Source organism: Haemaphysalis longicornis, unplaced genomic scaffold, assembly GCF_048455015.1.
Source record: "Haemaphysalis longicornis isolate Haplotype H1 unplaced genomic scaffold, Haemaphysalis longicornis Haplotype H1 scaffold_2, whole genome shotgun sequence".
Taxonomy (NCBI): domain Eukaryota; kingdom Metazoa; phylum Arthropoda; class Arachnida; order Ixodida; family Ixodidae; genus Haemaphysalis; species Haemaphysalis longicornis.
Genome location: NW_027526295.1, coordinates 167,627,093 through 167,655,013, shown reverse-complemented (window position 1 = coordinate 167,655,013; position 27,921 = coordinate 167,627,093). Strand labels below are relative to the sequence as shown.

Sequence of the window (27,921 nt, the reverse complement as noted above, 5' to 3'; positions counted from 1 at the left end):
ATTGTGATTTGATTATTTTTGCTGCGGTGCTGTTTTCAGCTCCGCGCCGCTCTCTGCTCTTCTGTCTCTTGAATACAGATTTGGTTATAAGACAGGTCTCTCAATTTCACACATTTCAAGAAACAAGCAAACTTCACATACAAATTTGAAGGAACCAAAGGTGAGGGAAGTTATTTTCCACGTTCTTGCTTGCCGTTTTAACCAGTGATCGCCTAAACACTACGTGATATCGTTCGTGTTCTTCACCGGGTGGGGAGGAATGAATGAATGAGTGGCCTAGCAGAGCCCTTTGTCACCCGTCGGACGCCTGTCAACTTTGACTTTTACTAAATAAATTTTCCAGTGTATGCCGAGGAACTGCGAAGCAGAAGCTTTGTTTTTGTTTTCCGTCGGGTATTCTGCTCGATGTGCAGGCTCGTTTGCGTCAACGGGACGGCAGCTGTAATTTGGTAGGTGGTGACCGCATGAAACTAACGTTGGTTTTCGTTCGTAACTAGACAGGAGCGCGATTCTCATTTCTGTTCACTAAAACTATTCGCCCTGTTTATTTACCCAATTGAACGGGAGTGTTGCTTAACAAACGAGAGAGAATAAACATTTATTGGTGATCCACGAAAAACTATCTTTGCTCACGTTTGCGCAAGCTGCTGAGGCCGCCAAAACTACGCATGCGGTTGCGTCACAGCTGATATGGCCTCCGTGGCTTCGATATTTGCTTCCGATTCACCGAAGATTCGCTGTCGTACACTCAAACGGAATTCCCGCACTATAAAGGAACTTGAGCATGTCGTGCTGTTCAGTCGCGTTTTTCGGCGGTGCTAGCACGCTAACCCAATTTAGGCCTCGCTCGCGCCTCGAAACCGGCTCTCCGGCCGTGACTAAAAGGTGCGCACTGGCGGCGCGCGTTTCCAGAAGACATGCCGTCCGACGCCAAAAAGAAGCGCGAAGCCAAGAAGAAAGAGGCAGTCAAGAGCAGGAACCAGCAGCAGCAGCAGAAGAAGACGACCAAGAATGCGGCCAACGGCGATGCCGCCGCCGACATCATTGAAAACGGCGATGCCCAGGGCGACAACCTGCTCAATGGAAACGAGATTAGCGGTGAGTGGCTTCCCGTAGTACTTCGCAGTAGCTACCAGGCAGCTCGATGCCGGCTTAAGAAAACACCGGGGATGAGCCTCCTCGATATTGGGTTTCTTTTTAAAGCCAAAAATACCAGCTGCATCTCCGTCCAACTGCATTGTTATAGGTCTCGTTTCTCATCGTCTACTTGTGTTTCGGTTTTTTTTTTTTTCGAAGAAAAATAAGGGATTCCGATGGGTACACGCGTTGGCGTCCACGCTATCTAGCGTTTAAAATGTGAGCCGTTTTCTTGGGCTGCTGATGTGATCGTGCATGATGCGCGCTGCTTCTTCATTTTTCTGGTTCTCGCACTGAAGACGACGGACATTAATTAAAGAAAATTAACGAAAACTCTGATTCTCAGTGTACTCGTGAGGCCTACTTTCGTGGCGTATATAAGTCTTGTAGGTTAAATTACAGCGAACGCGGTGATAATTCAATGAGCTCTACAGAACCGTAAAAACAAAAATGCATCTTTGGTTTATTCAAACGACTGCATCATCCCAATAACAATGGTGCCATTTTTAACAGCAACTTCCAACTGTTAAGTTTGATATTGAGGAAAGCAGTGGAAACTTGCCAGCCATTTTCTTGCCTAGTCCTCATGATGTCACAGAGATTTGTATGAGCTGTTTAACAACCTACAAATTAAGCCACGAACCAGGAAATGTGGCTGCAATTGTAGGGGCACCTCTAGTTCCGTTTGGTCATACCACCTGAAGGCTAACAATGAGTTTAAACACACTGATAACTGATTTTATTATTCCCCCTGTTGTCACAGCCCACGTTGGTTAGTGTGAAATTTGAAAGATTTCTACATATTTAAAAATCTTTTAAGGGGAAAACAATTTCCAAGGTCAGAGGGGAACCGAGTTAGTTTCTAAATGCTAGTTCATTCATATAAAACAAGGTTGTATTCAGTCTTCATAGTACCTTGAAGGCTGATGATTTGCTTGAAGGCTACTGAGCACAAGGTCGCGGTTTCGATTCCCGGCCGCGGCGGCCGCTTTTCTGATGGAGGCGAAAAGCAAAAATGCCCGTGTGTACGAGATTTCGGTGCACATTAAAGATCCCCAGGTGGTCAAAATTAATCCGGAGCCCTCCACTACGGCGCGCCTCATCGCCTGCGTTGCGTCGGCGCGTTAAACCCTACAATCAATCAAAACTGCTTGAAGAAGGCTGATGAAGAAAAAGAGGAAGTACTTGTAAAGCAGGTCAGAACCTGAAAATAAAAATGCTAGACAACAGCAATTGCCAGAAGTACTCCCCACTTATTCATGCCCATTAAGAGTAGCATATATTAACTCTTTCGTTACCGTGGGAAATTGACCAATTTTTGAGGTGTCTAACAGAACATTTTTTCAGTTTCATACGTATTGGTCAGGCATACATTGCAGTGTCATACAATGCAGATTATTCCGTGTGCTTTCCAACAAAACCAGCTTTGATAATGTATTTTTAAATACTGATTGTAAAAAACATTAAAAAATTGAAAAATTTTTGTCCAGGCGTCGAAGCAAATAAATAGGAAGTTGTGTATAATAAACCACCAAGAGGTGTAAAAAATTTGGAATACACATTTTGTAGGTAAACATTTCAAAAACCCGTCCTAGAAAAAAAATTGTGTTGCGCGGAACAATTTGTCAGATATAAAAGAAAATTTAGCACGCGTGGTGCTCGTGTCTTGTGGTGAAACCCAACCTCTTTGCAATTTTGGATAGTTTTCTGGAATAAATCTGGTGGTTTGACATTATTAAGGGCACCAGAGTGTCCCCACGTTATGTTAAAACACCTTGTCAATGATTATGACCAGCACAATATTCAAGGCAAGCAAGTGACGCAAAGGAATCCCCTTGCAGTTGAAAACCAAACTCGGTGTTGGATCTGACGTCCTAATCATCACTTATCAGTCAGAACTTTCATTTGCAGTTTATTATCATCTTCTGACTCGCCATGGTAGTCCTACTTGCAGGAATAAGGTGCGATGCGCTAGAACCGTGCCCAGCAAGTTTTCACCAAGTAGCTGTCGCTCTACGAAGAGAGTTCAGCACTACAAGCCTACTACATTGCAGCGCCACCTAACAGTTTCGTAAAGAAACAATATCAAGCCTACTTGAGACTTTGTCAGAACAGACAGTTCCACCAAGAAGCGACACTAGACCTCCAGCAATACCCTCATACTGAAACGAAACTGGCCGTTGAACAGCTGGCGGTGTTCAAGGCCTATTGGAAGCACACTCCTCGTCTGCACTCATATCCGATGACCTGGTGTTACCTTTCGACTTTCAGCTGAAGCTATTATCGCAGAAGTAAGGCGTGGGTGAAGTGGAAGCACGAGCGGCGTGCTTGTATGGGGGAACATTAGAGGACTGCAGAGGTGCCATGGCAAATAAACTTGCAGTTGGGTAACTGCGTAGTAACGCCAAATATGAATTTCGCCACGCAAAAACAAAACCGGAACTGCTGTAAAGTGGCCGAGAATTTCAGGTCCACATGTTAGACATGCAGGGGACCTTCAGAAATAGCTTTGGCATATTAAAGCTGCCCTTTCTTTAACTCAAATATCACTAGTGAATAGCTGGTGTAATTTTCAGGTAGTTATCACATCTCAACATTGTCGGATTACAGAGCTGACAACATAATTTGGTATTTGACTTGCTAGCAGCCCTTTGATAAAAAAAAATTATGGTAATGCAGCCTAACCTTAAGCGGCATGCTTTTTTGTCAAGGGCAGCAACCACGCCTCCTTTCTGAAAAACACGGCCACCACGGCTCGCAAAAAACGGCGTCAAAAATCGTAGTGTCGCCAGAGCAGGAAAATTTAAGCTTACTCTAAAAGTGTAGTGTCTAGACTAACCACGACGCGCGCGTTGTGTGTACGAGAAACTACTACAACATGTCAAAATAGGCAGTATATAGCATCAACCACCGGTTATTGGTTTTAATAGGCGTGGTAATTAGAGTTAGTGCAGTAAAATTTCAGTGTACCAAGTTTAATTTTTCAACCAACAGGTGTTTGTAGCCTGAAGTTTTGTTTTTGAACCAATGCTGTGGGCTGCCATGGTTTTGTCATCAGCTTTCAGTTCGATTTTGAAGTGGTGCAGTGCAGTCCACCTGAAAATATTGTAATACGACACTTTGCACGATTTTTCTTCCATTTCTTTTTCTCGTCAAAAATATTGATCCGTCATGTAAGCATTAAATCTGAACACTAAATCTAAGAAAAACGCCAGTGTTCCAGCACTGTGGATGTACAAGGCCTACCGCTTGGCAATGATTTGATGGATGTAGTTGATAAAAGAGGGCTCCTTGTACAGAAGAAGATTGAGGAAAGTGACAGATGTCTGCCTGTGTTGCAATGTCGAGACATGTTTTACTCAGCGTCATCGTTTGTTTCGCGAGTTTGAAACAAAAGGAATGCTTTCCTTTCTAAGGCAAGAAAAGCGTTACTAGGTATGAAAAACAGGTCTCTCTTTTCTTTGTACTGTATTTTCCTCGCTGCATGTGCAGCTATTCAGGATAAAGCAACTATTGCATGTTGAGTAAAAAATGAAATCTGGTGGTATGTGGAATAAATGAATTTATTCTGTTGACTTACATTGTTAAAAGTTTCACACTGTTATGTGGCCACGCTCTCACCCTGTCATTCATTTAGTAATAATTACTTGTATTAGAAAACAGCTGGATAGTTCACACTTATATTTATTTGTTTGATGTCTAAGGACATAGGTCCTTTGGCATTTGACTTTTCAGGTACCTTTAATAATCTGCCCAAATTTCACAAATACAGATAATGCAGCATCACTAGAGTTTCCGGTCCAGGTAGGGTTGTGGTGTGTGCATTCACGAACACCGTACTTGCAAAGTACCCAACTTGCTTTTTATTAATGATCGCCTAAGTGTCTAGCTTTCCACTTTAAATCACATAGCTGCAGTAATATATATGTGGTATAAGGTGCTATCTTGAGTGTTTATGGGTGAAATCTTGAATTCTCTAAGCAATGAAGGGTGCAGGTTCATAATCATGTGAAATTGTGTAAATGTGGTAGGTACACCCGCCCAATTTTTCGTCTATCACAGGAGTGTCAACCGTTCTGTTAAAGGGACACTGAAGTGATTTGTAAACAATGCGGGATTACGAGCGCAAATTGTAGTCCGGAGTCCCTAGGCCCTGTTTCGACCACTCTGAGTTATTTAGTGGAAAAATCAATTCGAAAATGCTGTCATCCTCTCTGCACTCTCGCCCATTTTCTTTGGCGTTTTCGTGTGACGTCAGCAGGAGAGGAGCTGGCAATTGGCTGCGCTACTGCACGGCTCGCCGACCTTCCGCGACCGAGTCAGTCGGCCCAACGTTTAGTCCGCCGGCCGCCGACGGGTCATGGCAATTCGCTCGATCAGTTGAAACTAAGCCACAACGCGTTGGTGAATGGAAGAATGTGCCTTTCTTTACTTCGTTAGTTTGTACTCTGTATCTAGCTCCAAGTCAAGGTCGCTTCACACAAGCGCTGCACAAGCGCACATGTGACGCTTCGCTGACTGGTACGCCAGTAGGAAAATATATGGCCTCTTGAAGGGGTAGAAGAGTCAGCGAAGTCAATATAGGTACTAAGGAAATAAAATCAACTGATATTTTTACCATACAGCGTAAACTGGGGTGCGGGAAGCACTTTTTTGCGCTGGGCGAACAAGCACAGCGGTCAGCAGCACGACTACGCATCTGCGAACGCTTTTCCGTCTAAGAAATGCAATTGCTAGACGTGAGCCATTGTGGAAACTCCGGGGACGCTTACTGCACGAGCGCAATACAACAAATAGTCACCTAAGCTGCTTGAAATGCCGAAACTAAATAAAAGTGTAAACTAATTATACAATATATACCTTATATTACCAAGGCCAGCAGAGCCCGCACCGTGGCCGAGTGGGCTGGAGCGCTAGGTATGTCGGCGCAAGTGTTTTGCAAGTCACTAGTTTGAATCCCCGCGGGTACGTGCTTTCTTTTTTTATAAGTAACTTTTTCGTTTTCCGCCGATGTTTTCTATACTGAGTTACCTTTTTTTGGGCCGCAACGTTCATTGCTCCACGAACTAGTACACAGAACGCGCGCAGGCTGGCACTGGTGCGCTAGCGAGTTCTCGTTGACGTGCTGTTGCCATAAGCACCGACGGATTGCGGGCAGTGGGCACAGGCTAGAATCAAGAGACCCTTGGCCTGGTGCGAACACGCTTTTTACGATACAGGCATGAGTGAGGCAAGCTCCAAATATGGGGGAAAAGCGCATGCATTTGTGCGTCTGCGGGGACGCGGAAGGCGTTCATGCACTGCGTAGGCCTCGGCTAGTGAATGCTACGATTCCAAGCCGTCCTGGGAGGCTTATCTTATGCATTTTACAGCCGACAACATGGCAGAAGCGCGGTACTACGATTACTGGGATATTGAGAATGCCCATCCAACGACGCCATCGGATGTCAAACATGTTGTTTTACAGAACTGAAACCGAAACTTGTTTGATTGCTAACCTTGGGCATCGTCCAATCACGGTGCCCCCTCCTCCCAACGTCACAGCCTTAGTTGGTGCGGCCGCCGCAAACCGCACATGGTAGTTTTTCTTCTTTCGCGCTTTGTAAAATAATTACTGATTTGTCAACCGGATAAACGATGAAAAGTGTGCTAATTTGAGCCAGTCTACGCAGTGCAAGCAAAAACGGGAGCTTGACAAATTCACTTCAGTGTCCCTTTAATCACTGCCGTATGACACGCCAAACACGACGAGAGTCGCCGCGTGTGCACTAAGCACTGGGTGTGGCGGCCCTTGTCTGCTGGGGTCTTCCAGGAGCTGGACGCAGCCCCGAATTCTTTCCTTCACTTATCGCACTACTTCGCCCACTCGCCGCCTTTATTCACGAGAAGGCACGTTGCACCAACACTCCATAAATCACTGAAAAATGCAAATTTTAAGATTTGCTATCGGAATGCTTAGGATGCTGCTATCAGTCACTTTCACATGCCCTCGTAATATGGCAGGAAGTTAACATCCTCACCAACAGAACTTTTCAAGCTGACATAGTCCAAGTCTCATCTCGGGGCAACTTGATTACAGTAAAAGCGCGTTAATTCGACTCTCGGTAATTCGGAAAATTGGTTAATTCGGACACGTCATCTTGTCCCTGTAAATATACGCATCACTCTATGAGACAGGGCGCTCGTTATTTCGGACAGATTTGACCGCAAACCGGATAATTTGGCGACTTTCAGGCTGCTGGCGAGGCTCAAAAACGAAAAAAGAACAATTCGGAACAAAAGTGAAGCTCAAACGCAGCATCGCCATGGACATCAATTATCGACTTGGCTTGACTTGAGACTGGTTGAACATCTTTTCTTCGAGTGTAGGTTTGGCGGTGCCATCGGTGCCATTTTGTGGCTTTGTTCCCATTGCTGAGCACCTTGAAGGGCTCAGAAAAATTGTGTCCGCGCGAATTTCTGCACGAAAGCAGACAAGCATACGCGATTACTTCGTAAAATAAAGGTATGTAGAAAAAAAACTTGCATTTATTGTGTTTATTTTGACCATTCGATAATACGGACATTCGGTTAATTCGGACATTTTTTCCGGTCCTTAGAAATCCGCATTAACGAGCTTTTACTGTATAATGCAGCACCAGCTTCAACTGTACATTTGGTATTTACTGGAAAATACGTGCTTGCTGCTGGTTGAAACTCCAAACGAGCGCTGACACCAAATTTTTACATTCTTTTTATTGCTTTCGTCGATGCCTTTTAAAAGGCCTAGATATCCCGAAACAGCACTTCGGATCTTTGAGTGTGCAATAACTCATTACATCAAACGCCCTGAAAATGGCCAATTTCGTTTTCTATTGCTTCGATTCTCAAGGGCGCCAATTTCGTTTTCTATTGCTTCGATTCTCAAGGACGCGTACCACAGAACCCAGCCACTAGCTCACTGTTTTGTGTGGACATCGCAACACTGTGGAGGTTGGTGGTGGCATTGTTTCTCCCACCTGCTGCCAATGCTGAGCAGCTGTGCTGCCCCAAGGTGTTTAGGCCTACCATGGCGGTGGGTATTTGATGGCCGCTGTCAATAAAGGCATGGATGACGACTTCTCATGTAATTCTACCTTTGCAGAGGCAGAGCGGGAGCTTGTGCGGCGGCTGGAGGAAGACATGCGGCTGAACGCGGAGGCCCGGGCCTGCACGGGGGTGCTAGGGGTGCATCCACGCTCACGGGATGTCAAGATCGACAACCTAGCCATCACCTTCCACGGGGTGGAGATCCTTGTCGACACGCGCCTCGAGCTCAACTGTGGCCGCCGCTACGGCCTCATCGGCCTCAACGGCAGTGGTGGGTCGTCTCTCTCTCTCTCTCTCCCTTCTAGTACGCCTCCTGTGTGTTTGTGCTGCACCCCTGGAGAAGACAAGTGTTGCAGCCGTGGAGATCCGTGTCATTCGTGCTCGGCTGATCTGATTGCAGTATGTTGTGTTTAAAGGCCCGTTCGCACTTGCGGCAAAGTGACATGATTTCTGTCACGGCGGCAAAAATTTGTCCAGACCAAACGACAAAAACGATTGCCACGCGACAAGGCGGCAGACTTCTCGTTGCTTTCGCTCGCTTTCGTCGCAAGTGGGAACAGGCTTTAAGGGGGGACACTGGTCTTAAAACAACTTCTTTTAATTTTCAGGTGAACTCTGTGAAACTTGTCAGTCTTGCTGCTTTTTTCCCACTGATTTCAAATATGCCAGTATTTTTTCAGTTGGTCAATTAGTTCCCAAGATAATTAGAGATAATTAGCCATTTTTGGCCCCAATTAACAAAACAGTGTTGGTCACAAAACTTTAATCTTTATATTTTCCAATACTATGAACCCTGCTGAATGCAATAATGGAAGCAGTTTTTTGACGCACCGCTTGGAACTAATTTTACGGCTCATTAAACTTCGGTGTTTGAAATGGGCACTCAAAATGGTTCCTTGCCACTGGTGCCACCGAAGTTTAATGAGCCGTAAAATTAGTTCCAAGCGGTGCATCAAAAAACTGCTTCCATTATTGCATTCAGCAGGGTTCATAGTATTGGAAAATATAAAGATTAGAGTTTTGTGACCAACACTGTTTTGTTAATTGAGGACAAAAATGGCTAATTATCTCTAATTATCTTGGGAACTAATTGACCAACTGAAAAAATACTGGCATATTTGACATCAGTGGGAAAAAAGCAGCAAGACTGACAAGTTTCACAGAGTTTACTTGAAAATAAAAGAAGTTGTTTTAAAAGACCAGTGTCCCCTTTTAAGCGGACACTGAATCTGGAGTTATAACATTCCTTAGTGACTTGGTGACTTTATTCAAGGTTACGCTTCTCATTTTCTGCGAGGAACTCCAACATGCCTGTTTCCTCGCATTGCCCTTTTTGCCAATTTTGGGTATGTCAGCTGGGGGGACACCCGACGAGTCCTCAGTTTGACATTTGAAGGGCACGTGTTGCTCCTGAGAACTCCACATTTCTTACTGCAATGTGTTACTAAAGGTACGCCAGAGTTCATTTTCATGTTCAAGGTAGGCTTGAAGTGGCTGGGAAGATGAAGTACAAGTTTTTGTTCATTAAAAAGACTGCTTTGTCTTCGTGACAATGGTACCAATTTTATCACACACTTCAGATAGATATATTGCAGAAAACAGGTAAAGCAGTGGCGATTACCTGGCCGCTTTCTTGCACAAGGTATCTATTACATCGCAGAATCTTGTTTGTGCGATTGGAGCCCTGTGTGAGGCACCGCAGCGGCTGATGCCCCCCGCCTCTCTCCTCCCTGCAGGCAAATCAACGCTGCTGGCAGCTCTGGGCCGTCGGGAGGTGCCGATCCAGTCCCAGCTGGACATCTACCACCTGACCCGGGAGATTGCACCTAGCGAGAAGACTGCCCTGCAGGCGGTGCTCGAGGTAGACTCGGAGCGTGCCCGCCTCGAGAAGCTCGCCGAGGAGCTGGCGCACGTTGAGGATGAGGGTGCGTCTCTCTCTCTCTCTCTCTCTCTCTCTCTCTCTCTCTCTCTCTCTCTCTCTCTCTCTCTCTCTCTCTCTCTCTCTCTCTCTCTCTCTCTCTCTCTCTCTCTCTCTCTCTCTCTCTCTCTCTCTCTCTCTCTCTCTCTCTCTCTCTCTCTCTCTCTCTCTCTCTCTCTCTCTCTCTCTCCCCCCCTCCTGCTTCCACTGCTGCTGTTGTTTCCCTCGTTCTGTGCAGCGGCATCAGCAGAGCCACCTACACGGTTCTTCTCATAGACACACATCAAAATGTAGCATCGCACAGATGTGGTGGTGCCTTTTTCTGAATTAGCGGAGAGTGCAGTAAGGCGTAATTTTATTTTGTAGCTGGCATAATTATGACATGAAACTGGAAATTGGTTCAGTAGAGGTTACGACTCTTGCAGGTGTATCTCGCCAGGGACCGAGATGAGCTTTTGTGAGGTCGTGAAATTGCTGGAGAGTCGTACTTTTACGTGGCTTCTCTGCAAAGTGCACGCTGTATATAAATCAGGTTACCAGTGCGACTCCCCAAAAACGCTACAGGCACGCAATGTCTTTGGGAAGACTTCTGGGTGAGATTCAAAGGTCGCCCTTTGTGTGTGTGCGTGAGGAAGTTTGGGCAAATGTCTGATGTGTAGTCGGTTGCAGACGCTCAGGAGCAGCTGCTGGACGTGTACGAGCGGCTGGACGACATCTGTGCCGACATGGCTGAGATGAAGGCCGCCTACATCCTGCACGGCCTGGGCTTCACCAGCGCCATGCAGCAAAAGAAGTGCAAAGACTTCTCCGGTGAGTCCGCGGCTGGCATGTGCTCCCGCATCTTACGGAAGCGTAATTCCATTTGGGGAACGGGCACTTGAAAACCTATTTATTCATCCCCAGGTTTGGACTGTAAGGGCTTGCCTTGTCGTCGTAGCTCACTTGCTGGACCCAAGTTCTTCCGTTGTAGCCGCTGTCATCGCGGTGTAACCCAGAGGCTTTGAAAGCCAAGCTGTTTATATAGTCGGAAACGTTCGAAACTCGTGAACCGCTGGCGCGTGTCATACATTACCCCGTTGTTTAGTGCAAAGAAAACTGAAGGTACGCCCTTTCTCAAACTTTTGTGGGCCAATCCTAAGCCTTCTGGACAACAGTGAATTAAAATAATCGGCTTTACCTTGAAATGTGGCAAAAATGTTTTAAGGCAGTAAGAAAGAAATGTGTTTTCTCTAGCTTTCGTGCATAAAAAGTTTCAGGCTCGCTCGGAACGTAAGCTTCTACTTTGAATTTTTTGCATCCTGCGCATTTCCGGCTTGGCTTTTAAAATTTTAACGAGGACTGTACATTTAAAGGAAATATATGCGTATATAACTGGCAGCACCCTCTTTTGTTTAGTTGGGAACGTTTGTTGGGTTGGTTTTTACTATAGTAAGCGAAAAAAAGTGGCAATGCAACGGCGGCACGGGCGGGAGGAAAAGCAAGCACAAAAAGAACAGAACTTCCGCTGGTGCAGTTTCGGGCAGGGGGCGCGCGAGCACTGCGAAGGCGGGAAATTTGAATTGCGTTGGGTGGTAGCAGTGAGCGGATAACGGAGCTACAGCCCATTATGGTGAATCACTGCTCTGCACTTTTGATAGCTTTCGCATTGAGTGGAATGGCTTTAATTTTTTCATAAATGTACACCATGCTATTCTTGGCTCTCATTCTATTTCCCTTTTAAACATGATAGTAGTTTTTTTTTTTTTTTTTGGCTACTTAAACGCAAATATATTGGTTTGTCATTGTCTCTGTCCCTCGATTTAGCCACCCGGCCGAACGTTAAAAGTATTATTGAATAAGGTGTGTATAGGGCAAAACATTTCCAAACTGCCATGTCTGGTAGCACACTTCATACCTGTCAGCATTCTTCAGGAAATGAAGACATTAGGCATAGTTGAGGCAAAACAAAAAGAACATAACTACAGTCAAACCCGGCTATAACGAACCCGAATTATGCTATATATCGAACAAAAATAATTCAGTTACGGAAATGCATGGGAAACATATTTTTTATAACGAAGTTCACATCCGATATATCGAACTCTGGGCGCCTAGAATGGCCGCCGAAATGCATGATCTCGGAGCGGAGATTAAGATGTGGATTGGCCGCAACCACGGAGCAAGAGCCGCGACTGAGACATTGCGCCTCGCACGGAGCGACGTGACGCCCAATACTTTCTGGAACTGTTTACGGTGCGCGGGACTCGCGATGGAACCCGCCCAGTCAGTGAGTGCGGACCAAGACAGCAGCATCGGTGAACTGTGGGAAGAGCTCGCCAACGTTCCTGATGATGTTGCCAGTGAAGTCCGTCCGACGCTTATAATGAAGCGCTTTTGGCAGTCGATGTGCTCCGCCAATGCTTCTTAGATTTTTGAGGACGTGGACTCGCACTGGTGCTAACAATGTTTCGTGTAGAGAATGCTATGCTAGTTGAAGCCGCCAAAACGAAACTGAAAACAAAAATCACCGTTTTTTTTTTTTTTTTTTGCAACGTGGGCAGTAAAGGCGGAAAGTAGCTTTGATATACTTGCAATAAATGGATTATTTTTGTTTGGTAATGGCTACTGTACTGTGTTCGTTTCTGCATACGCGGATGGCAGAATTGGGGAGGGGGCGGGGGGCTCCCGCGGATGGCGAACTCGTAACAATAAGATCGTTATAGGCGAATTCGGCTATATCGAACTATTGGATATATCGAACTAATCGCGGTGCATATTACAGTTCGCTATAGACGGGTTTGACTGTAGTACAGTGTAGACCATTTATAATGTAACTGCTTATAGTGTGAGACAGGATGTAACGCAAGTTTCTGTGGCAGCCGGTTTGCCTCCCATAGAACCCAATGCACGAGCATACCACTTACAATGCGGTTGCCCAAAGCACAATATTGTTAATAGTTGGGACATCATTTTAGGGTCGCAAGAAAGAAAAAGACGACGAAAGCAGCAATCCGGCACTTGCACGCTCCCTGCTCTCCTCTAACTGACATAGGAAAAAAAAGTGAAATAAAAAGGCGCCCTTTCGTTCGCAAGTTCCATTTGCACTCAAGTGATATCTACAACTGCCCTTGCTTGCCCCCTCCTTCAGTGAGGCCCCTCTCCTCCACTACGTGAACATGTATTGCATTCATATTTTGAAATACATCCTTCCCCCTTCTTCCTTTGAAGTGCGAAAGAAAGTTTGACATCCACCTGAATGCAGCCGTGCAGCTACAAAGGAAAGCTATGCAGCCATCTCGGAAACTTCGCAGTGGAAGAAAAATTCGTCCTTTTTCTTTAACTGTGAAGTTTCCGAGGAAGCTGCATAGCTTTCCTTTGTAGCCGTAGGGCTGCATTCAGGTGGATGTCAAACTTTCTTTTGCAGAATCTTACTCCACCTTGGGGATTTCCCCTTAATGTGGTCGGTTACACCTGTCCTTCGCTTCGAGTTGTTGATCAATTCGCTCTCGTGCTACAAAACGACTAGCCTCCTGGTTAGCTCAGTTGGTAGAGCGACTGCTCCGGTTAAGCGGTGGTTCCGGGTTCGAATCCTCATCCAGGACGAATTTTTCTTCAACTGCGAAGTTTCTGAGAAAGCTGCATAGCTTTCCTTCGCAGAATCTTACTCCACCTTGGGGATTTCCCCTTAATCTGGGCGATTATTCCTTTGAAGTGAATTGAATATTGGAGGGATCAGCTTTTTGGAATGACTGAGGGCCTCAGGCCTATTTCTAAATAAAGTCGTTCATTCATTCATTCACTGAGTCTTCATTCACTTTTATGGCAAATACCGCATTTAATCGCGTAATGAACCCCCCACCCCCACTTTTCTTGAGAATTTACTTTTTGTCACTGAATAAAAAATGCCGTGGGAATATGTTTTTGTCTTGGCAAGGTTTCTGATGCCGTAGACAATTGCAGTAATTTGATATCACGTCACAGTATGTGCAGAAACACTAAACGCACATTCTAACAAAGAAATCTCAACCGTAGCCTGAGACGTGAGCGCGAATGCTGTGACTCACAATTTAAATTTTGCGAAGCACTACCTGCTGAACGCAAAACCTAAACGCTGCGGCGTGCGAACAGAGCACAAAACGTACTCCGCACTCCTTCCCTGCTCCGTGCTGTTCCGCGACATCGCCGTTATGCTCCATGGTTTTGCTTAGCTGTGTGGGACCTTTCTTTGTGCTCCTGGTGCGCAGCGTACGATGGGCCAGTATATGAGCTACACAGCCAGTTTTAAACTGAAGGTGGTGGAGCATGCGTAGATGCGCACGGAAACCGCGCAGCTGGGCGGCACTTCAGTTTCGACCCAGTGTGTGTACACTACTGGAAAAAACAAGAGGTTTTGATCTATGAGCAGGGATCGCCAAGTTTCGTGGGCCCAAAGAAGGAAAGTTTACCAGTGTGGGAAAAGGAGTTTTAGAGTGCCTTGATGGCACGAAAGATGATGTGCTGGGGGCTGATGGCAAACGTGAAGTGGCAAGCAACTTCTGTGAGGAGGGCAGCTCCAATGAGAGTAAGGGGATGCTTGCGAGTAGGGGATCACTAGAATGTTCTGAATAAAAAAGAAATTCGATTACATAATTACGTATGCGTATTTACTGGAAAGGTAAAGCTTTGACAGTGCTACTTTTTATTGTATGAAATTTCAACTTTTAAAATTCTGTTGCAACTTTTTCCCGCATAAAGACCCCCCCCCCTCCCAACTCATGCCGAATTTTCTGAAAGAAAAAGTGGGTTCAATGAACCCAGTATACGGTATGTTTCATTAGGTTGGCAAAGGGGCTTTATATCCTCCCTGTCATGCAAGCAGTCCATGTTTGCCTATTGTAGCCATTGTTTTTCGCTTGGCCTCAAAGCTAACTGCTACCGAGAATAGAGGTTTAATATCAGAACTTTCCCCTGTGCCTGGGTGAGCAATGTCATCCGGGCATCTTAGTTTAGGTGCTATACAAAGCCTGTGTTCTAGTTAGGGGCAAGGCATGGGAACAGCCTGACTTGTGCCACCATCTTGTTTCTTTGCTTGGCTTCTGAGGAGGCATAGCTTATTCATGCAGCAGCTCTGCAGCAGCAACTCTGGCTTCTGAGCTACTTGCGTTCCCTTTTCAGATCGAGTCTCAAGTCTGTGCCTGGCAAAAAGAAAAAACCCTGAAGAGGGGTTTTGTCAGGGTAGTTTCTCCATCTATTGTGTGCTGTATCTCTTGCGATGTGCTGGGGAGTGCTGACGTTCTGGACTCTGTTGTTCCTGCAGGAGGCTGGCGCATGCGCATTGCGCTGGCTCGTGCCTTGTATGTGCGGCCGCACGTGCTGCTGCTGGACGAGCCGACCAACCACCTCGACCTCGACGCCTGCGTCTGGCTGGAGGAAGAGCTCAAAACGTGCGTCTGCCTCCTCCCCCTTTGGGCCCTTTGCTGTTCCCCGCCTTCCTGAACAGGAAAAGAACGCAAAAAAACGAGGACTAACAGTGAGAAGCGCTGCCGAACAGCTGAGCATATTTATTGCGGCATGCAAGCAAATACATTTTTCACAAGGAAAACAGAACAAAAAACACGGGATTCCAATTACAGTGGAATCTCCTGTGATATGATTCTGAGTGATACGAATTTCGGGATGATACGAATTTCTGAGAAGTCTTGGCTAAATATCATTGTTTGCAATGGAAAAAACTTCGGCTGTTACTAACGGACCTGCGCGGCCTGGCGGATGATATGAATAAGCCGACGAGGTGCCCGACTGCCGAGCAAGCAAGCAACGGCGATGTACGGGCTCTCTGTCCCCTCTTCGTCGCTCTTTCTCCAGGAATGGCCGGGCTGTTGTTTCCTGCTCGCAAAAACACACTGCACAAGCCACAGGCGTGCTGACGCCGCCACGGAACCACCCGCATGCTGCGTGCGGCACGGCTGGTGGCGGCTTCGGCCATGAAGTGGTGCGGGGCACTCGAGCGACCGCTTCTAACCGCTCTTTAAAGTGCTACACAAGGCACACATGGAGTTCCTTGTGCAGTAAAGGATCTGATAATATGGGTGAAAACGGTAATATAGAACTTCATCAGCACCGCTAGTGAAAGCGCCCATGAAAATCTGCCATGTAAAGCCTAAACATCTCCGGCGGAGCCAGCTGGTTGTCTTGAGTGCTTTGAAACTGCCGCAATGAGGCGTGCGACTCCCCATTAGCGCAAGCCGTCAGGCTCCTCCCCTTCCACGTGCGTCGTGCCATGGGCAACGAAAACGTCAGTGTGCCGAAATTCCGGTGCACTTAGAGATCCCCGGGTGCCATAAATTAACTCGCAGCACTCCACTACAGCCTGTCTTGTAGCCCAATGCAGATTTAGCACGTAAAGCCACAAAATTTGTATTTTTCGAATGATTTCAAGAATGTAATTAGGACAAAGTATTGAGAAGCAAAATCAATAGGAATGCTACTCCTTGTCCAGGATCGAAATGCACATGCATGTGTCGGAAAGCTTTGTATTTCTAGCAATCGAAGTAGCTTACAAAAATTGATAAAATTGGGTCATTCTTTCTGAGCAACTAACATGCAGGAAATGAGTTGAAATTTGGCAGTTCATTTGACCTGGCTAGTTGCTTGTCCTACAGCACTATTTAACGGCATTAACATTTGGCTTGCCCTTTGTTGCAGGTTCAATGAAAAGTGAGGTTCAAATTGTGTTAAAGTAGAAGCTGCAAATAAAAGACCCCCGTTGCAAAATTTGCAGTTGTGTCGTCCCTCCAACTTTTTTTAAGTGCAGAGCACTTTATGGGGTCGCCTTGTTGTCGTAGCTCGCTAACGTAACGGTTGATGCGACTGCTGGAATCAGGCGGCGCAGCAAGATAATGGACCCAAGTAGAGCCTGATGTACCGTTGTCAGGGCGTCGCGCTGAGGCTTCGAAAACCACGCGGTTTAAATAGTCATAACCGTTCAAACCTCGTGAACCGCTGGCGCTTGTCATACATCTCCCCGTTGTTTAGCGCAAAGAAAAATGCAGGTACATTTCAGGTAAAATCTGTGTGTACAACCGGCAGCTCCTGCGTTCATTTAGTTAGGAATGCTCGTTGGGTTGGTTTTTATGATGCGAAAAAAGCGGCCGCGCAAGAAAAACAATGGTGCGTTTGAAATGCCGCAGAAAGGCTTCAGCCGCACAAGAAAAAAAAATTGCGCATTCGAAGCAACCCAAAAGAGCTTCAGCATACGAAATTTAAGCAAGCACAAAAAGAACAGAACTCCTTCTGGTGCGCGAGCACTGCGAAGGCAGGAAATCTGAGATGCATTGGGTGACAGCAGTGAGCGGATAACGCCGCGGCAGCCCATTATGGCGAACCACTGCTCTGCACTTCCGACAGCTTTCACATTGAGTGGAACGGCTTTAATTTTTCCTGACTGGATGCTTGTTGATGCACTCTTGGATGCCTTACAGGACCTATGGACAAGCATATTCAATCATTTGCTGCAGTGTCTGATAAGGATGACCTCTCTGTACAACCGTAGTTGTTTGTGTTGTGCAGGTACAAACGAATCCTGGTGATCATCTCGCATTCTCAGGACTTCCTGAATGGTGTCTGCACAAATATCATTCACCTGGACAACAAGCAGCTCAAGTACTACGGCGTAAGATTCCTTTTGTTTCCGTTGGGTGGTGCTGCTCCTGCACCAGTTTGTGCACTCGAAAGGAGATTCTCACCTGCCAACTGTGTCTCTTCTCCAGGGTAACTATGACGCTTTTGTAAAGACTCGTATCGAGCTTCTAGAAAACCAAATGAAACGCTACAACTGGGAACAAAGCCAGATTGCGCACATGAAGGTGAGTGGAAAGCTTTTTCTCTTAGGGCTACTTGTAGTGGTGCAACTTGGGCTTAGATTGGCTCGCAAAGATTCTGTCAGTCAAATTTTGGGCGTTCCGGTATAAAGATTGTGTGTGTAAGGAGGGGCACCTCGCGTTGCTGATTGATTGATTGTAAAGTTTAGTGTGCCAGTGCTTCATAGGCGATGAGGCGCGCTGTAGGGGAGGGCTCCGGATTAATTTTCACCACCTGGGGATCTTTAATGTGCGCCGAAGTCTCAAACACGCCGGCGTTCTTGCTTTTCACCTCCATCAGAAAAGCATCCGCCACGGCTGGGAATCGAACCCGCGTCCTTGCGCTCAGCAGCACAACGCGCACCTCTTGTTGCGATCGCTGGCCTGAAAAGTGCCTTCCTTGGCAAGATACTCAATTCACATATACTTTTCCAGGTTGAAATCCTCAGCTTATGAACTTGGTTTTTATTCTGTCTTTGCTGATATTTAAAAAGTAAAAATAATCGTGGGTGTTTTTTTTTACGGAGTCCTGGAAGTATGTATAGGAGTGCCTGGCATGACAGTAACGAAGGTGTGGTTCTAACCCTTTCAGCGTCAAATGTTTTTGCCACATGTGACCTTTCAGGGCCGACTTTTACATTCTTCGGATGAATCTATTTTGAGAGAAAAATTGTCGTAATTTTCTTAGGGTGACTATAAAGTGACATAAAATTGTTTTTTACATACACGTGGTTTATCCGTGGGTAACACAAGAAAAATTCAAAAAGGGGGAGAGGTGCGGGAAGTGCTTGGAGGACGAAACTGAAACCAGCCGCTGCATTCCCGCGCATGACCAGATGTGGAGGCAATAGCCAGCACACCACTGTAGGAAAGCATCAGTAGAGAAAAGAGCCATCCACACAAGAAAGAAATTTTACTTGTTTACACAGTGTGGCGGTACATGCCACTGCCAAGTGAGAGAAATGACCAAGAAGGGCGTGCTTTATAAACATACAAGTGTTGACATACATGTAAGTCATTGACCCTGAAAAGGTTAATGGCGCCCTAAACCAGTGTCAGGTAGATTTACTGGCAGTGATGTGTATTGGTTTCATTGTTTAAAACTTCCACTGTTTTCAGGCTCTCTGGAATCGTTTTATAGTTGTTTCACACTACATACCCATGTTCACTGAATTACAAAAATTGTGTTCTTGTAGGTAGAAAAATCCCCCTCACTTTGAACAGACACCTAAAATCCCATCACAAAGTTTTGCTGCATTCCTTGTCGGCTAACTCTAGTTTGTGGCTGATGGTGGGAGGTAAAGCTTTATCTAGCGCCATTTTCTACTTTTAGGGAACGAGTGGTGTGTTGTTGGGGAGGAGTGTAATACGATTACTACTTGTACGAGTTGATGGGTTACGAGAAAAACTAGTGTTTCAATCGCGCAACGCCTCCTGCTGACGGCCCTTTGTGTGCCCCCCTTGCAGAACTACATAGCCCGGTTCGGCCACGGCAGCGCCAAGTTGGCTCGGCAAGCCCAGAGCAAGGAGAAGACGCTTGGCAAGATGGTGGCAGCGGGGCTCACTGAAAAGGTCATCTCTGACAAGGTATGTCCGTGCTGCCGGACCCGTTACCCCTACGTGCAGCTGAGTGGTCTTCTGCCTCAGTCAGCGGCAATTCTTATCTTGGCCTTTGGATTTCTTGGCCTCTGAATTACAAATGACCTTAACCGGACTAAACACATTGACTCCGTAATTACAAGCGCTAACCAAAGGCTATTTTTTCTTCGAAGAGCGTAACATTCCAATTCTGCGGTGCCGAAGTCTAGCGTACAAAACTGTCATTAGCCTCATGTTAGAATAAGGGGTTATTGTTTGGGACCCCTTCACTTAGAAAACGTTAGAAAAATTAGAAAACGTACAGAAAAAGGCAGTTTGCTTTATCTTTAACAGCGTTGGACGCTCCTCTGTAACTGAACTCTTAGAACGTGCCAATGAACCTTCAATTACCAAAAGAAATCGTTAAATAAGACTAAAATTTCTTTACTAGTAAATTAAAGGGCATTACAAGCTTGATGTTTCCGATATCAGTTCATTTTCATCTGGGTACACCACCTGCCAAAGGCATCAACTGACAATAACCCCTTTTCAGTCTCGAAATAACTGCTCCAAATATTCCTTTTTCCCGCGTACCGTAACTCATCTGAATGAACTAACAAATAACCAAGTCTTGGAGCTGTCCTTGCGGTTCTTTGCAGCAAGTTTTACCTGATTATTCATCTTTTGCTGTTGTATTTGTTTTTGTTTGTTTTGTTGTATCTATTCTAGAGTGCCAGCATTGTAAAACAACTGTCTGTAACCACCCTGCTGATATCCCTGTAGTGGGGATTGCAGTATCAATAAATAAAATAAATGATTTGGGATTTAATTACTACAGTCGAACACGGATATATCGAACTCGAAGGGGATCGCGAATTAGTTCGATATATGAAAAATTCGATATAAAAAAATCAAGGCCCCGAGACCTTACCTGTGGCGGACGATCACCTACAATCGACGCATTCAAGAATGACAACTAATTCCGCACACACGATGCAACGGAATGTTTTATTTCCGTGAAAAAAAATCGTTTATCTTGGCCTGCTTCTTCGTCTTCGAAATGAAGTTGAAGACGCGCTGGCCTCGATCTTATCGAGGCTGTCCAGGTGCGACAGCCCGGTTCCCTCCATGTCGCCACAACAACGGCGAATCAAGCCGAACGCTGCCGCTACTTCGGCGGCGGAGTACGCGCGTGTAGCCGCCGCCTCGTTCGGAGAGAGAGAGAGAGAGAAGCACTTTATTAAAGAAGTCCTCTAAGCGAGGGAGGTGGCCGGACGATCTTCGTCGCCACTTGAGCTGTCGGCCTGGGCATCCTGGGTCCCTGCGACCGCAGCTACAATGTCCTCGTCAGCGAGGCTCGCAACAGCCTGAACATTGCAGTCCACTTCCACGAAATCGTCCGCAGACACTTCGGGTGGAACGGCAGCCGGGAAGAGTTTCGACAACTCGCTAAACGCGTCGTCTATGCGCTCTTCGTCGCCGTCTTCACCCGTTTCCGCAAGTTCCGCCGTCCCGAAGCCTGCCTTCTGGAAGCAGTTGGCCACTGTGTCCGTCTTCACGTCTCGCCAGGCGCCCGTCAGCATTTGAATGGTACCAAGCAGGTCAACCTTCAACTCGGTGCCCATGCGGAGGTTGACCAGCAGTCTATCAAGGAGTCGCCTCCTGTAGCCCACCTTGAAAGACTTGATGATGTCCTGGTCAAGCGGTTGCAGCTTCGCTGTCTTGTTGGCCGGCAGAAACTTCAGCCCGATGTTTTTGAGCTCGCAAGTGGTGTGGTGGGCCGAGCAGTTGTCCACAAGAAGGCAAGCGCGACGCGCCGACTTGCCCAGCTCGACGTCCCACGCTGATCAAAACTCACAAAACATCAACAACAAAAAAGAAAGAAAAGGCGAAAGGACGAGGCCGCCGGCGCCCAACAGTGCAGTCCGAGCCCCCGAGCCCTCACGTTTTTCAAGCGTTTCGGGTGTCGGCGGAGGCGCTGTGCCGCGTAGGTGGCGAAGGTCGCGGGGCGCAGCGAGTGCCGAAGCGCACCTTCCAGCTCGCGCGGTGTTCGATATATCCGATGGCGGGTAAAAATACCGTTCGATATAAACGTGCGAATTTCTATACTTTTACAAAGGATTTTCAAGGGGATAATTTACGAGTTCGATATAGCCGAAAATTCGATATATCCGTGTTCGATATATCCGTGTTCGACTGTAGTACCCATGTAGCGTCGCTTGCGCCGTCGGGAGACCAGCACAAGTTTGTTTCACCAATTTCGAGGCTGGTGGTAATGAGCTGGCAGCACTGTTTCGCATTTCCAAGGTAGGCCTCATTGCAGTTCACTGTCGGAATGGAATGCCCAAAGCTATTCTGGCAAGGAAGCAGAGGTTGAAGTGTGTGAAGTTTGATTGAGCACATTTTATAAAGCAGCGCGTTTTATCGAGCTTGCGTTTTTCATTGTTTGCGTACAACGCTTGTCAAAAAGCTACATCTTTTAAAACCTGGTCCTCGTGATGCGTACAAATGGTGCCCTTGTACTGTGTTGCGCGCATCTTGGCAGTGTGCAGGCCTAACTTGCTCTCTTTTCTCGTGCACATTTGCAGACAGTACAGTTTTATTTCCCGTCGTGCGGTCCCATCCCTCCTCCGGTGATCATGGTCCAGAACATGTCCTTCCGCTACAGCGACGACGGGGTGAGTTCTCTCGCAGCAGTGCAGGCAGTCACAGGTACTAACTCCATTTCGTACTGTTTAGGGCTGGCCTCACTCACTTAGCCAACCTGTTGGTAGCAGAAAGTCTTTATCTAATTCAGTGCTCATGCGACATTGCTTATTGTAGTGTGTCGCGTTCAACATACGACCATCATTACCGCTGTATTAGGGCCCTAACAAAGCAAGCTCCCGGGTTGAACTGGGTGGCTGTTTTCCCACTGGAAGCCTACCGTTTGTGTGCATTTCTAAGGGCTGTGGGCTCTGCCTGGGTGGTCCCTCGGCGCACTCGCTTTGCCACCCTCAACAGTTACGAGTTTTTCACTGTAACAAAATTGGTCTTGGGCCTTGGGAACTGCCACATGCTCTAAAGCTGTAAAAGCAGTACGGACACTCGGTATTTCTAGTAAAAAAAAAATTCTATGCTTGACTTTTCTAAGGTCACACCTTCAAAATGTCGTACCTGTGTGCTAGCTAGATGGTGTAATGTTTTGCATTTTAGCTTGTCTTAGCCATTTTATCTCTGTTCACGCTTTATTTTAAAAAGAGTCTTGCGATCCTTTACTTACCGAAGAAATGCTGAATGTTTTGCAGCCCTGGATTTACAAGGACCTGGAGTTTGGCATTGATCTGGACACCAGGGTGGCCCTGGTGGGACCCAATGGGGCTGGCAAAAGCACCCTACTCAAGCTGCTCTGCGGTGAAGTGAGTCCCGTTTCCTCTGGTCCCCAGGCTGGTTCGCAAGGCGCTCTAGCCGCTGATGTACGATCGCTCAAATCTGCTGCACGTGTGAGCCACCGTAACACACGAGTGAGAAGTACGGGACATGTCGCACTGTATTTGAAGTGACGGATGTAATTTTAACTCTTTCGGGACCGCTCCTATAGGCCATCGATCACATATGATCGATTGTTTCGCAAGCCTGCAGAATAAAAATTTTCGCTCGATGGAACACCTAGCGACATCTAGTAGATAGTTTGAAAACTAGAGTTTTCTCTTTTGTGAAGTTTCTTTTTTTATCGCCAGGCGGCAACGCATCAGATATTTTATTCTGACGGGCGGGCGGTGGTTCCGAATGTAAACATACTCACGCGCGAGCGCGATAAGAGATCCGCGTCGTCTCGTCTCGCATATCTTCACCTTCTACTGTGGATTTTGACGATGGGAGTGGCAGTGAAGAGTCGAAATGCGACTTTAGAGATCGCATTTCAGCTCAAGTGAGGATTCGGGTGTCGATCAGCCTGGAACATGAATCGCGCTCAAAGGTGGGTGTTGGTTTCGGTTTCAATTGGCTCTGGAGTAGGTATGTGCGCTCAAAATCTGTTCTGGCTAGTTTATATCTGTTCGCTAGGGTGTTAACTACCTATTGTGGTGATCTCCTGCCACCAGCGCAGAAACGGATCAAGTTTTCGCCGAGCCGAGAGCCCGGCGTGAACCTGGGCGACGACGTAGCCATGGCCCTAGTGCCAAAGAAATCACACACAAAACAAAAAACCAGTTACACCTAGCCGCATCAAACTTTCGTGATGAATAAAAAACAAAGCATTGTGTTAGATTTTGTATATCCTGAAATAATTTTATTCTTTTTAATTATTCTTAGATTTAGGCTTTTTTCTATCTTTTTCAGTAGTTTTTTTAGGAAGTTCTTACTTTCTGATTTTTTCATGGTGCTATCATCAGTGTTGAAGTAAAACACGGTATTGTATGTCAAAGAACATATAATTAGCTGTATTTTGGTATATGCTAAAGCAGGATGGTATCTTTGCCTCATGTAATAAAAATTTTTTACCGAGACCTTCCTTTTTCATCACTTTTTCCGGCGGTCCCGAAAGAGTTAAAAATGACTAGTGTGGCCAGAAAACAGGTGTAAACTGTATAGCCGGGTTTTCCTCATGGTGGGCAGCGGTGAAAATGCCATCCACTTTTCTGATTCACTGCCCACTGCTTTCGGTAGACCAGCCACCGCTCCAACTGACCCAATTGAAATGCGCGCCTGAGGAACTAAACATAACCACTGCAGCTGGCCACACCTCCTGCCACCTGGTTACGTGAAAAAGAGTCTGATAAAGTGGCTTTGAATTGTCGAAGATTGCCAGCTGCACGCATATCTAGGAGTTAATGCTTGTGCTTATCACTTTCCTATTTTGTTTAATTAAGAGCTTCCGCTTTTCACCATGTGGCTACACCACAGTACCCAGTATTTTACCAGAGTTGTTCAATTTTTGTGACGAAAATAAAAAATTCTTGAATTTAACGCCATCTTTCTCAAAATGTCTGCCCCTCAAAAATTTCTGGCGAGAACCCTGGTGTATAGGTACACATGCTGAAGGAGTGGAGGCAAGATAGATGGGTATTTGATGATAGCAATCGCAGCGCATGCTCACCAATTTCCTTGGTGACTTCATTGTTGAAGGCAAGACCGAGAAATGTGGAAGGGAAAAAAAAAAGTTTTTTGCAGCTGGCCTCGGCTTGAGTCTGAAACCGAATTGTGCCTTTGTGCTGCCACATCGAATGAACTCGAAGCAGGGTTTGCAGTCGGATGTGTGGACATCATGTGATGCGTTCTTCTGCTCCCTCCCTGTGCAGCTTGTGCCGAACGATGGGCTGATCCGAACTCACTCCCACCTGAAGATTGCCCGATACCATCAGGTAAGAATGCACGGCTGCATGAGTGGAGTTGGCATTCCCACTTTTTCTAGATGTTCCTTGCGAAGAGAGCAGGCTCATTTTACGTGGATAAGAGGCAGGATCCCTTTTTTATTGCACCGATTACGTTTTCTGCATGAAATAGTCATTGTCATTGCAGTTGTTTGCAATAATGCAGTGGATTGCCCAAAAGAGCTGCGTAAATCAGCATTATCATTGCCATCAGTTTTAGTCAATGCATCTACTGTTGGCTGCCAAAATGATCACCGTCATTGCAGGCATTTCAGGAGGGCTTTTTTTCTCTCCCTTTTGTATCCCACAAGTCACAGCATCGCGATGTGTACCTTCTTGAGGAAGACATCGAAATGTTCCTTGCAGACAGCCTTGCAATCATTTAGGGTGAGGTAAATTTTTCTCAATTCGGGAGACAAAAGTGGCGTTCGGTGTGCCTGGGCTAAGTCGCGCCGTGCATCAGTTGTGCGTTGAACCCCATCTTGTTTTGTGCAGGTTTCAGGGACTTTGTTAATTGTCGGGGTGCGTCAGTGTCCTTCTCCTGCGTCTTGGGTGTTTGTGTGGAACCGTTGTTCAAGCTTCCCCTCTTTTCTGTGTGGTGCAGCACTTGTCGGAGCAGCTGAACCTGAACATGTCTGCCCTGGAGTACATGATGACCAGCTTCCCCGAGGTGAAGGAGAAAGAGGAGATGCGCAAGATCATCGGCCGCTACGGACTCACGGGAAGGCAACAGGTGAGGAGCAGGGCATGATATAACAGCCATATCCTTGCCAGGGTGTGTGTCAGCTTTGCGTACTACTGACCCAGTGGTGTAGTCAGCATGGTGCTAGAAGTGCTCAACATTGGCTGCTTTTTTAGGTGTGAAGAAGGTGTGAACAGCACTGCACCTATTACTGCTGACACACTTGCAGAACCAAGCACATCACAATGAATTTTGCTTCCTCTTGTAAAAATTGTGAATTTAGAAGGACCAATTCTGGTTGCTTGAAATTTATTTATTCAATTTGCCCGAGTGCATTATGTGCTGTACACACGGCAAATACACTTTTTTATCCAAAAGTAAACATCTCAGTGTTATTAGGCATGAGAAAGGTGTGTGGGAGGAGGGGCTTAAAATTTTTAATTGTGATAGCTGTTAGCAAATAATTTAAAATCTTTGCACCCTTTGTTGGCCCTAAACCTTCATTACTAACTAATAGGGATCTTGCATATTTAAGAAAAATACCCTACGTGTGGAGTTTCTCTAATAGGAATTCATGCTTTGCACATTTTTTTTTTAAAGTAATGTAGTACACATTTTATAAAGTGAAGCCAAAAATAAAGGGGGACATCTGGTGAGGCCAGCTGCGAAATATATTGCACTGAGATGCAGTAAGAGTTCCACAGCTGGTATGTGCAAGGTTACGGTTAAAAGGGCTGAAGATTAGTTTTACTAGTTAACAAAGCTGCTGGCAAGAGGCGCAAGCAGGAGAGGCAGTTATACAGTACTGGCGACATTTTCAGTACACAAGCAAGCAACAACAAAAAAAGCAGTTAGGAGATAAAGTAATAAAAGTGAGTAGAGTTTAGAATATAGCCCCGTTCTAAAACATTGATCATATTTGACCACAAGCTTGTTTGCGGATCTTTCGGCAGTGTGTGCAATGGCATGTAGTTTCGCAGCAATGGTGAAAGACGAAAATGCCTGTGTGTCGATATTTTGGCGTGCATTAAAGGATTCCCAGGTGTAGCTTCGACACGTTAACCCACACAATCCATCAGTAAAGGAGTTTTGCAGCAGTGTCAGACAGGTGAACTCAGAACTGGCGAAGGAGGCAGAGAGAAGTGCGTGCGACTCCCTCATTTGAAGATGAGGAGGAGAGATAAGTGACGAGAATGCAGAAAAAGCATGGCCCTGTTTAAAATATTCTGTTGTATTTGACCATGAGTGCTGTTGAGGATCTTTTGTGTGTATTGTGTGTAAAATATGGGGTGCAGTTTTTTAGCAATTTTATATGGACGTAGTGTCACTGGATAAGGTTACAGAGTATCTGCACTCTTTTCTCCTGTTGGTCCATACCGCTACCATAATCATTGGTCAGTTCGCATCCCGTGGCACTTGTTGACACTGCGACAGTCCATGGGCGCCACCATTTTGTTGCTTGTGCATTTTGAGTCTGTAAACTGTGGTAGACTTGGCTTGTCTTCCCTGCTCTGCGGCTGCGCGCGACGAACATCATTCCAAACACGAATCAAAGATAACGCATGTAGCAGCGTTTCAGCAGCAGAAGGGCATACGAAGATGCCGTTTTGCTGCATCTTCGGCAGTGTTAAGAAACGACGTGATCGAAGTTTGCAGCGAGGCCCTAGAAGCGGCAATCTGGCAACAGTGATAAACACATAAATGGCCGCCGTTGCTGACTTGCGTGCCTGAGTGCCGCTACTCTTATACCTTATCTAGTGGCACTAGATGGGCGTATGCAGCACGAGTGACGCTTGACCGTGGACTGTTTCAGATCTGTCCGATCCGGCAGCTGTCGGACGGCCAGCGCTGTCGCGTGGTGTTTGCGTGGCTGGCATGGCAGGTGCCCCACCTGCTCCTGCTGGACGAACCGACCAACCATCTGGACATGGAGACCATCGACGCCCTGGCTGAAGCCATAGCCGAGTTTGACGGGGGCATGGTGCTGGTGAGCCACGACTTCCGGCTCATCAGCCAGGTGGCCGAGGAGATCTGGGTGTGCGAAAACCAGACGGTGACCAAGTGGAAGGGCAACATCCTCTCCTACAAGGAGCACCTGCGCAAGCGCGTCATGGCCGACGCGCAGAACAAGCCCAAGTGACCTCCCCCCCCTATTGCACGGTCCCCCTCCCTCCCCCTGTCTTCTTCTAGTGCTGCCACTTTTCTCAACAAAGAAAATAAAAGGAAACGCGCTTGGCTCTTGGGTTTGCGTGTTTGTCTATGAAAAAACGTTGGCACAGCCTTGAATGACGTGTGTAAGCATCGTGTCTGGCCAGGGAGCCAACAGAACATGTCGGACGTTAAAGCCCTAACTGGCAAGTGATGCGGCTA

General features: G+C 46.5%; 1 protein-coding gene across 2 annotated transcripts; it reads left to right on the top strand.

Annotated features, from left to right (window-relative positions):
- LOC144169450 (ATP-binding cassette sub-family F member 2) lies at positions 1–27,795 on the top strand. Of its 2 annotated transcripts, none has more exons than XM_077698623.1 (14): positions 1–160; positions 913–1,098; positions 8,261–8,476; positions 9,942–10,130; positions 10,793–10,933; positions 15,399–15,525; positions 17,651–17,753; positions 17,851–17,946; positions 19,408–19,527; positions 22,107–22,196; positions 22,806–22,916; positions 24,798–24,860; positions 25,474–25,602; positions 27,365–27,795. In XM_077698623.1, the coding sequence occupies exons 2-14, from the start codon at positions 918–920 to the stop codon at positions 27,689–27,691; spliced, it is 1,893 nt and encodes a 630-aa protein (XP_077554749.1). In that variant the 5' UTR covers positions 1–160; positions 913–917; the 3' UTR covers positions 27,692–27,795. The 2 variants fall into 2 exon arrangements, with proteins under 2 accessions (XP_077554749.1, XP_077554750.1); XM_077698624.1 differs by having other exon boundaries at positions 9–160; positions 916–1,098.
- The last annotated feature ends 126 nt before the right edge of the window (positions 27,796–27,921 follow it).

Coding starts and splice junctions, on each gene's coding strand:
- LOC144169450 (XM_077698623.1), top strand. CDS start 918: ATGCCGTCCGACGCCAAAAAGAAGCGCGAAGCCAAGAAGAAAGAGGCA. Junction 1,099..8,260: donor CAATGGAAACGAGATTAGCG/GTGAGTGGCTTC, acceptor CTACCTTTGCAG/AGGCAGAGCGGGAGCTTGTG. Junction 22,917..24,797: donor TCAAGCTGCTCTGCGGTGAA/GTGAGTCCCGTT, acceptor CTCCCTGTGCAG/CTTGTGCCGAACGATGGGCT.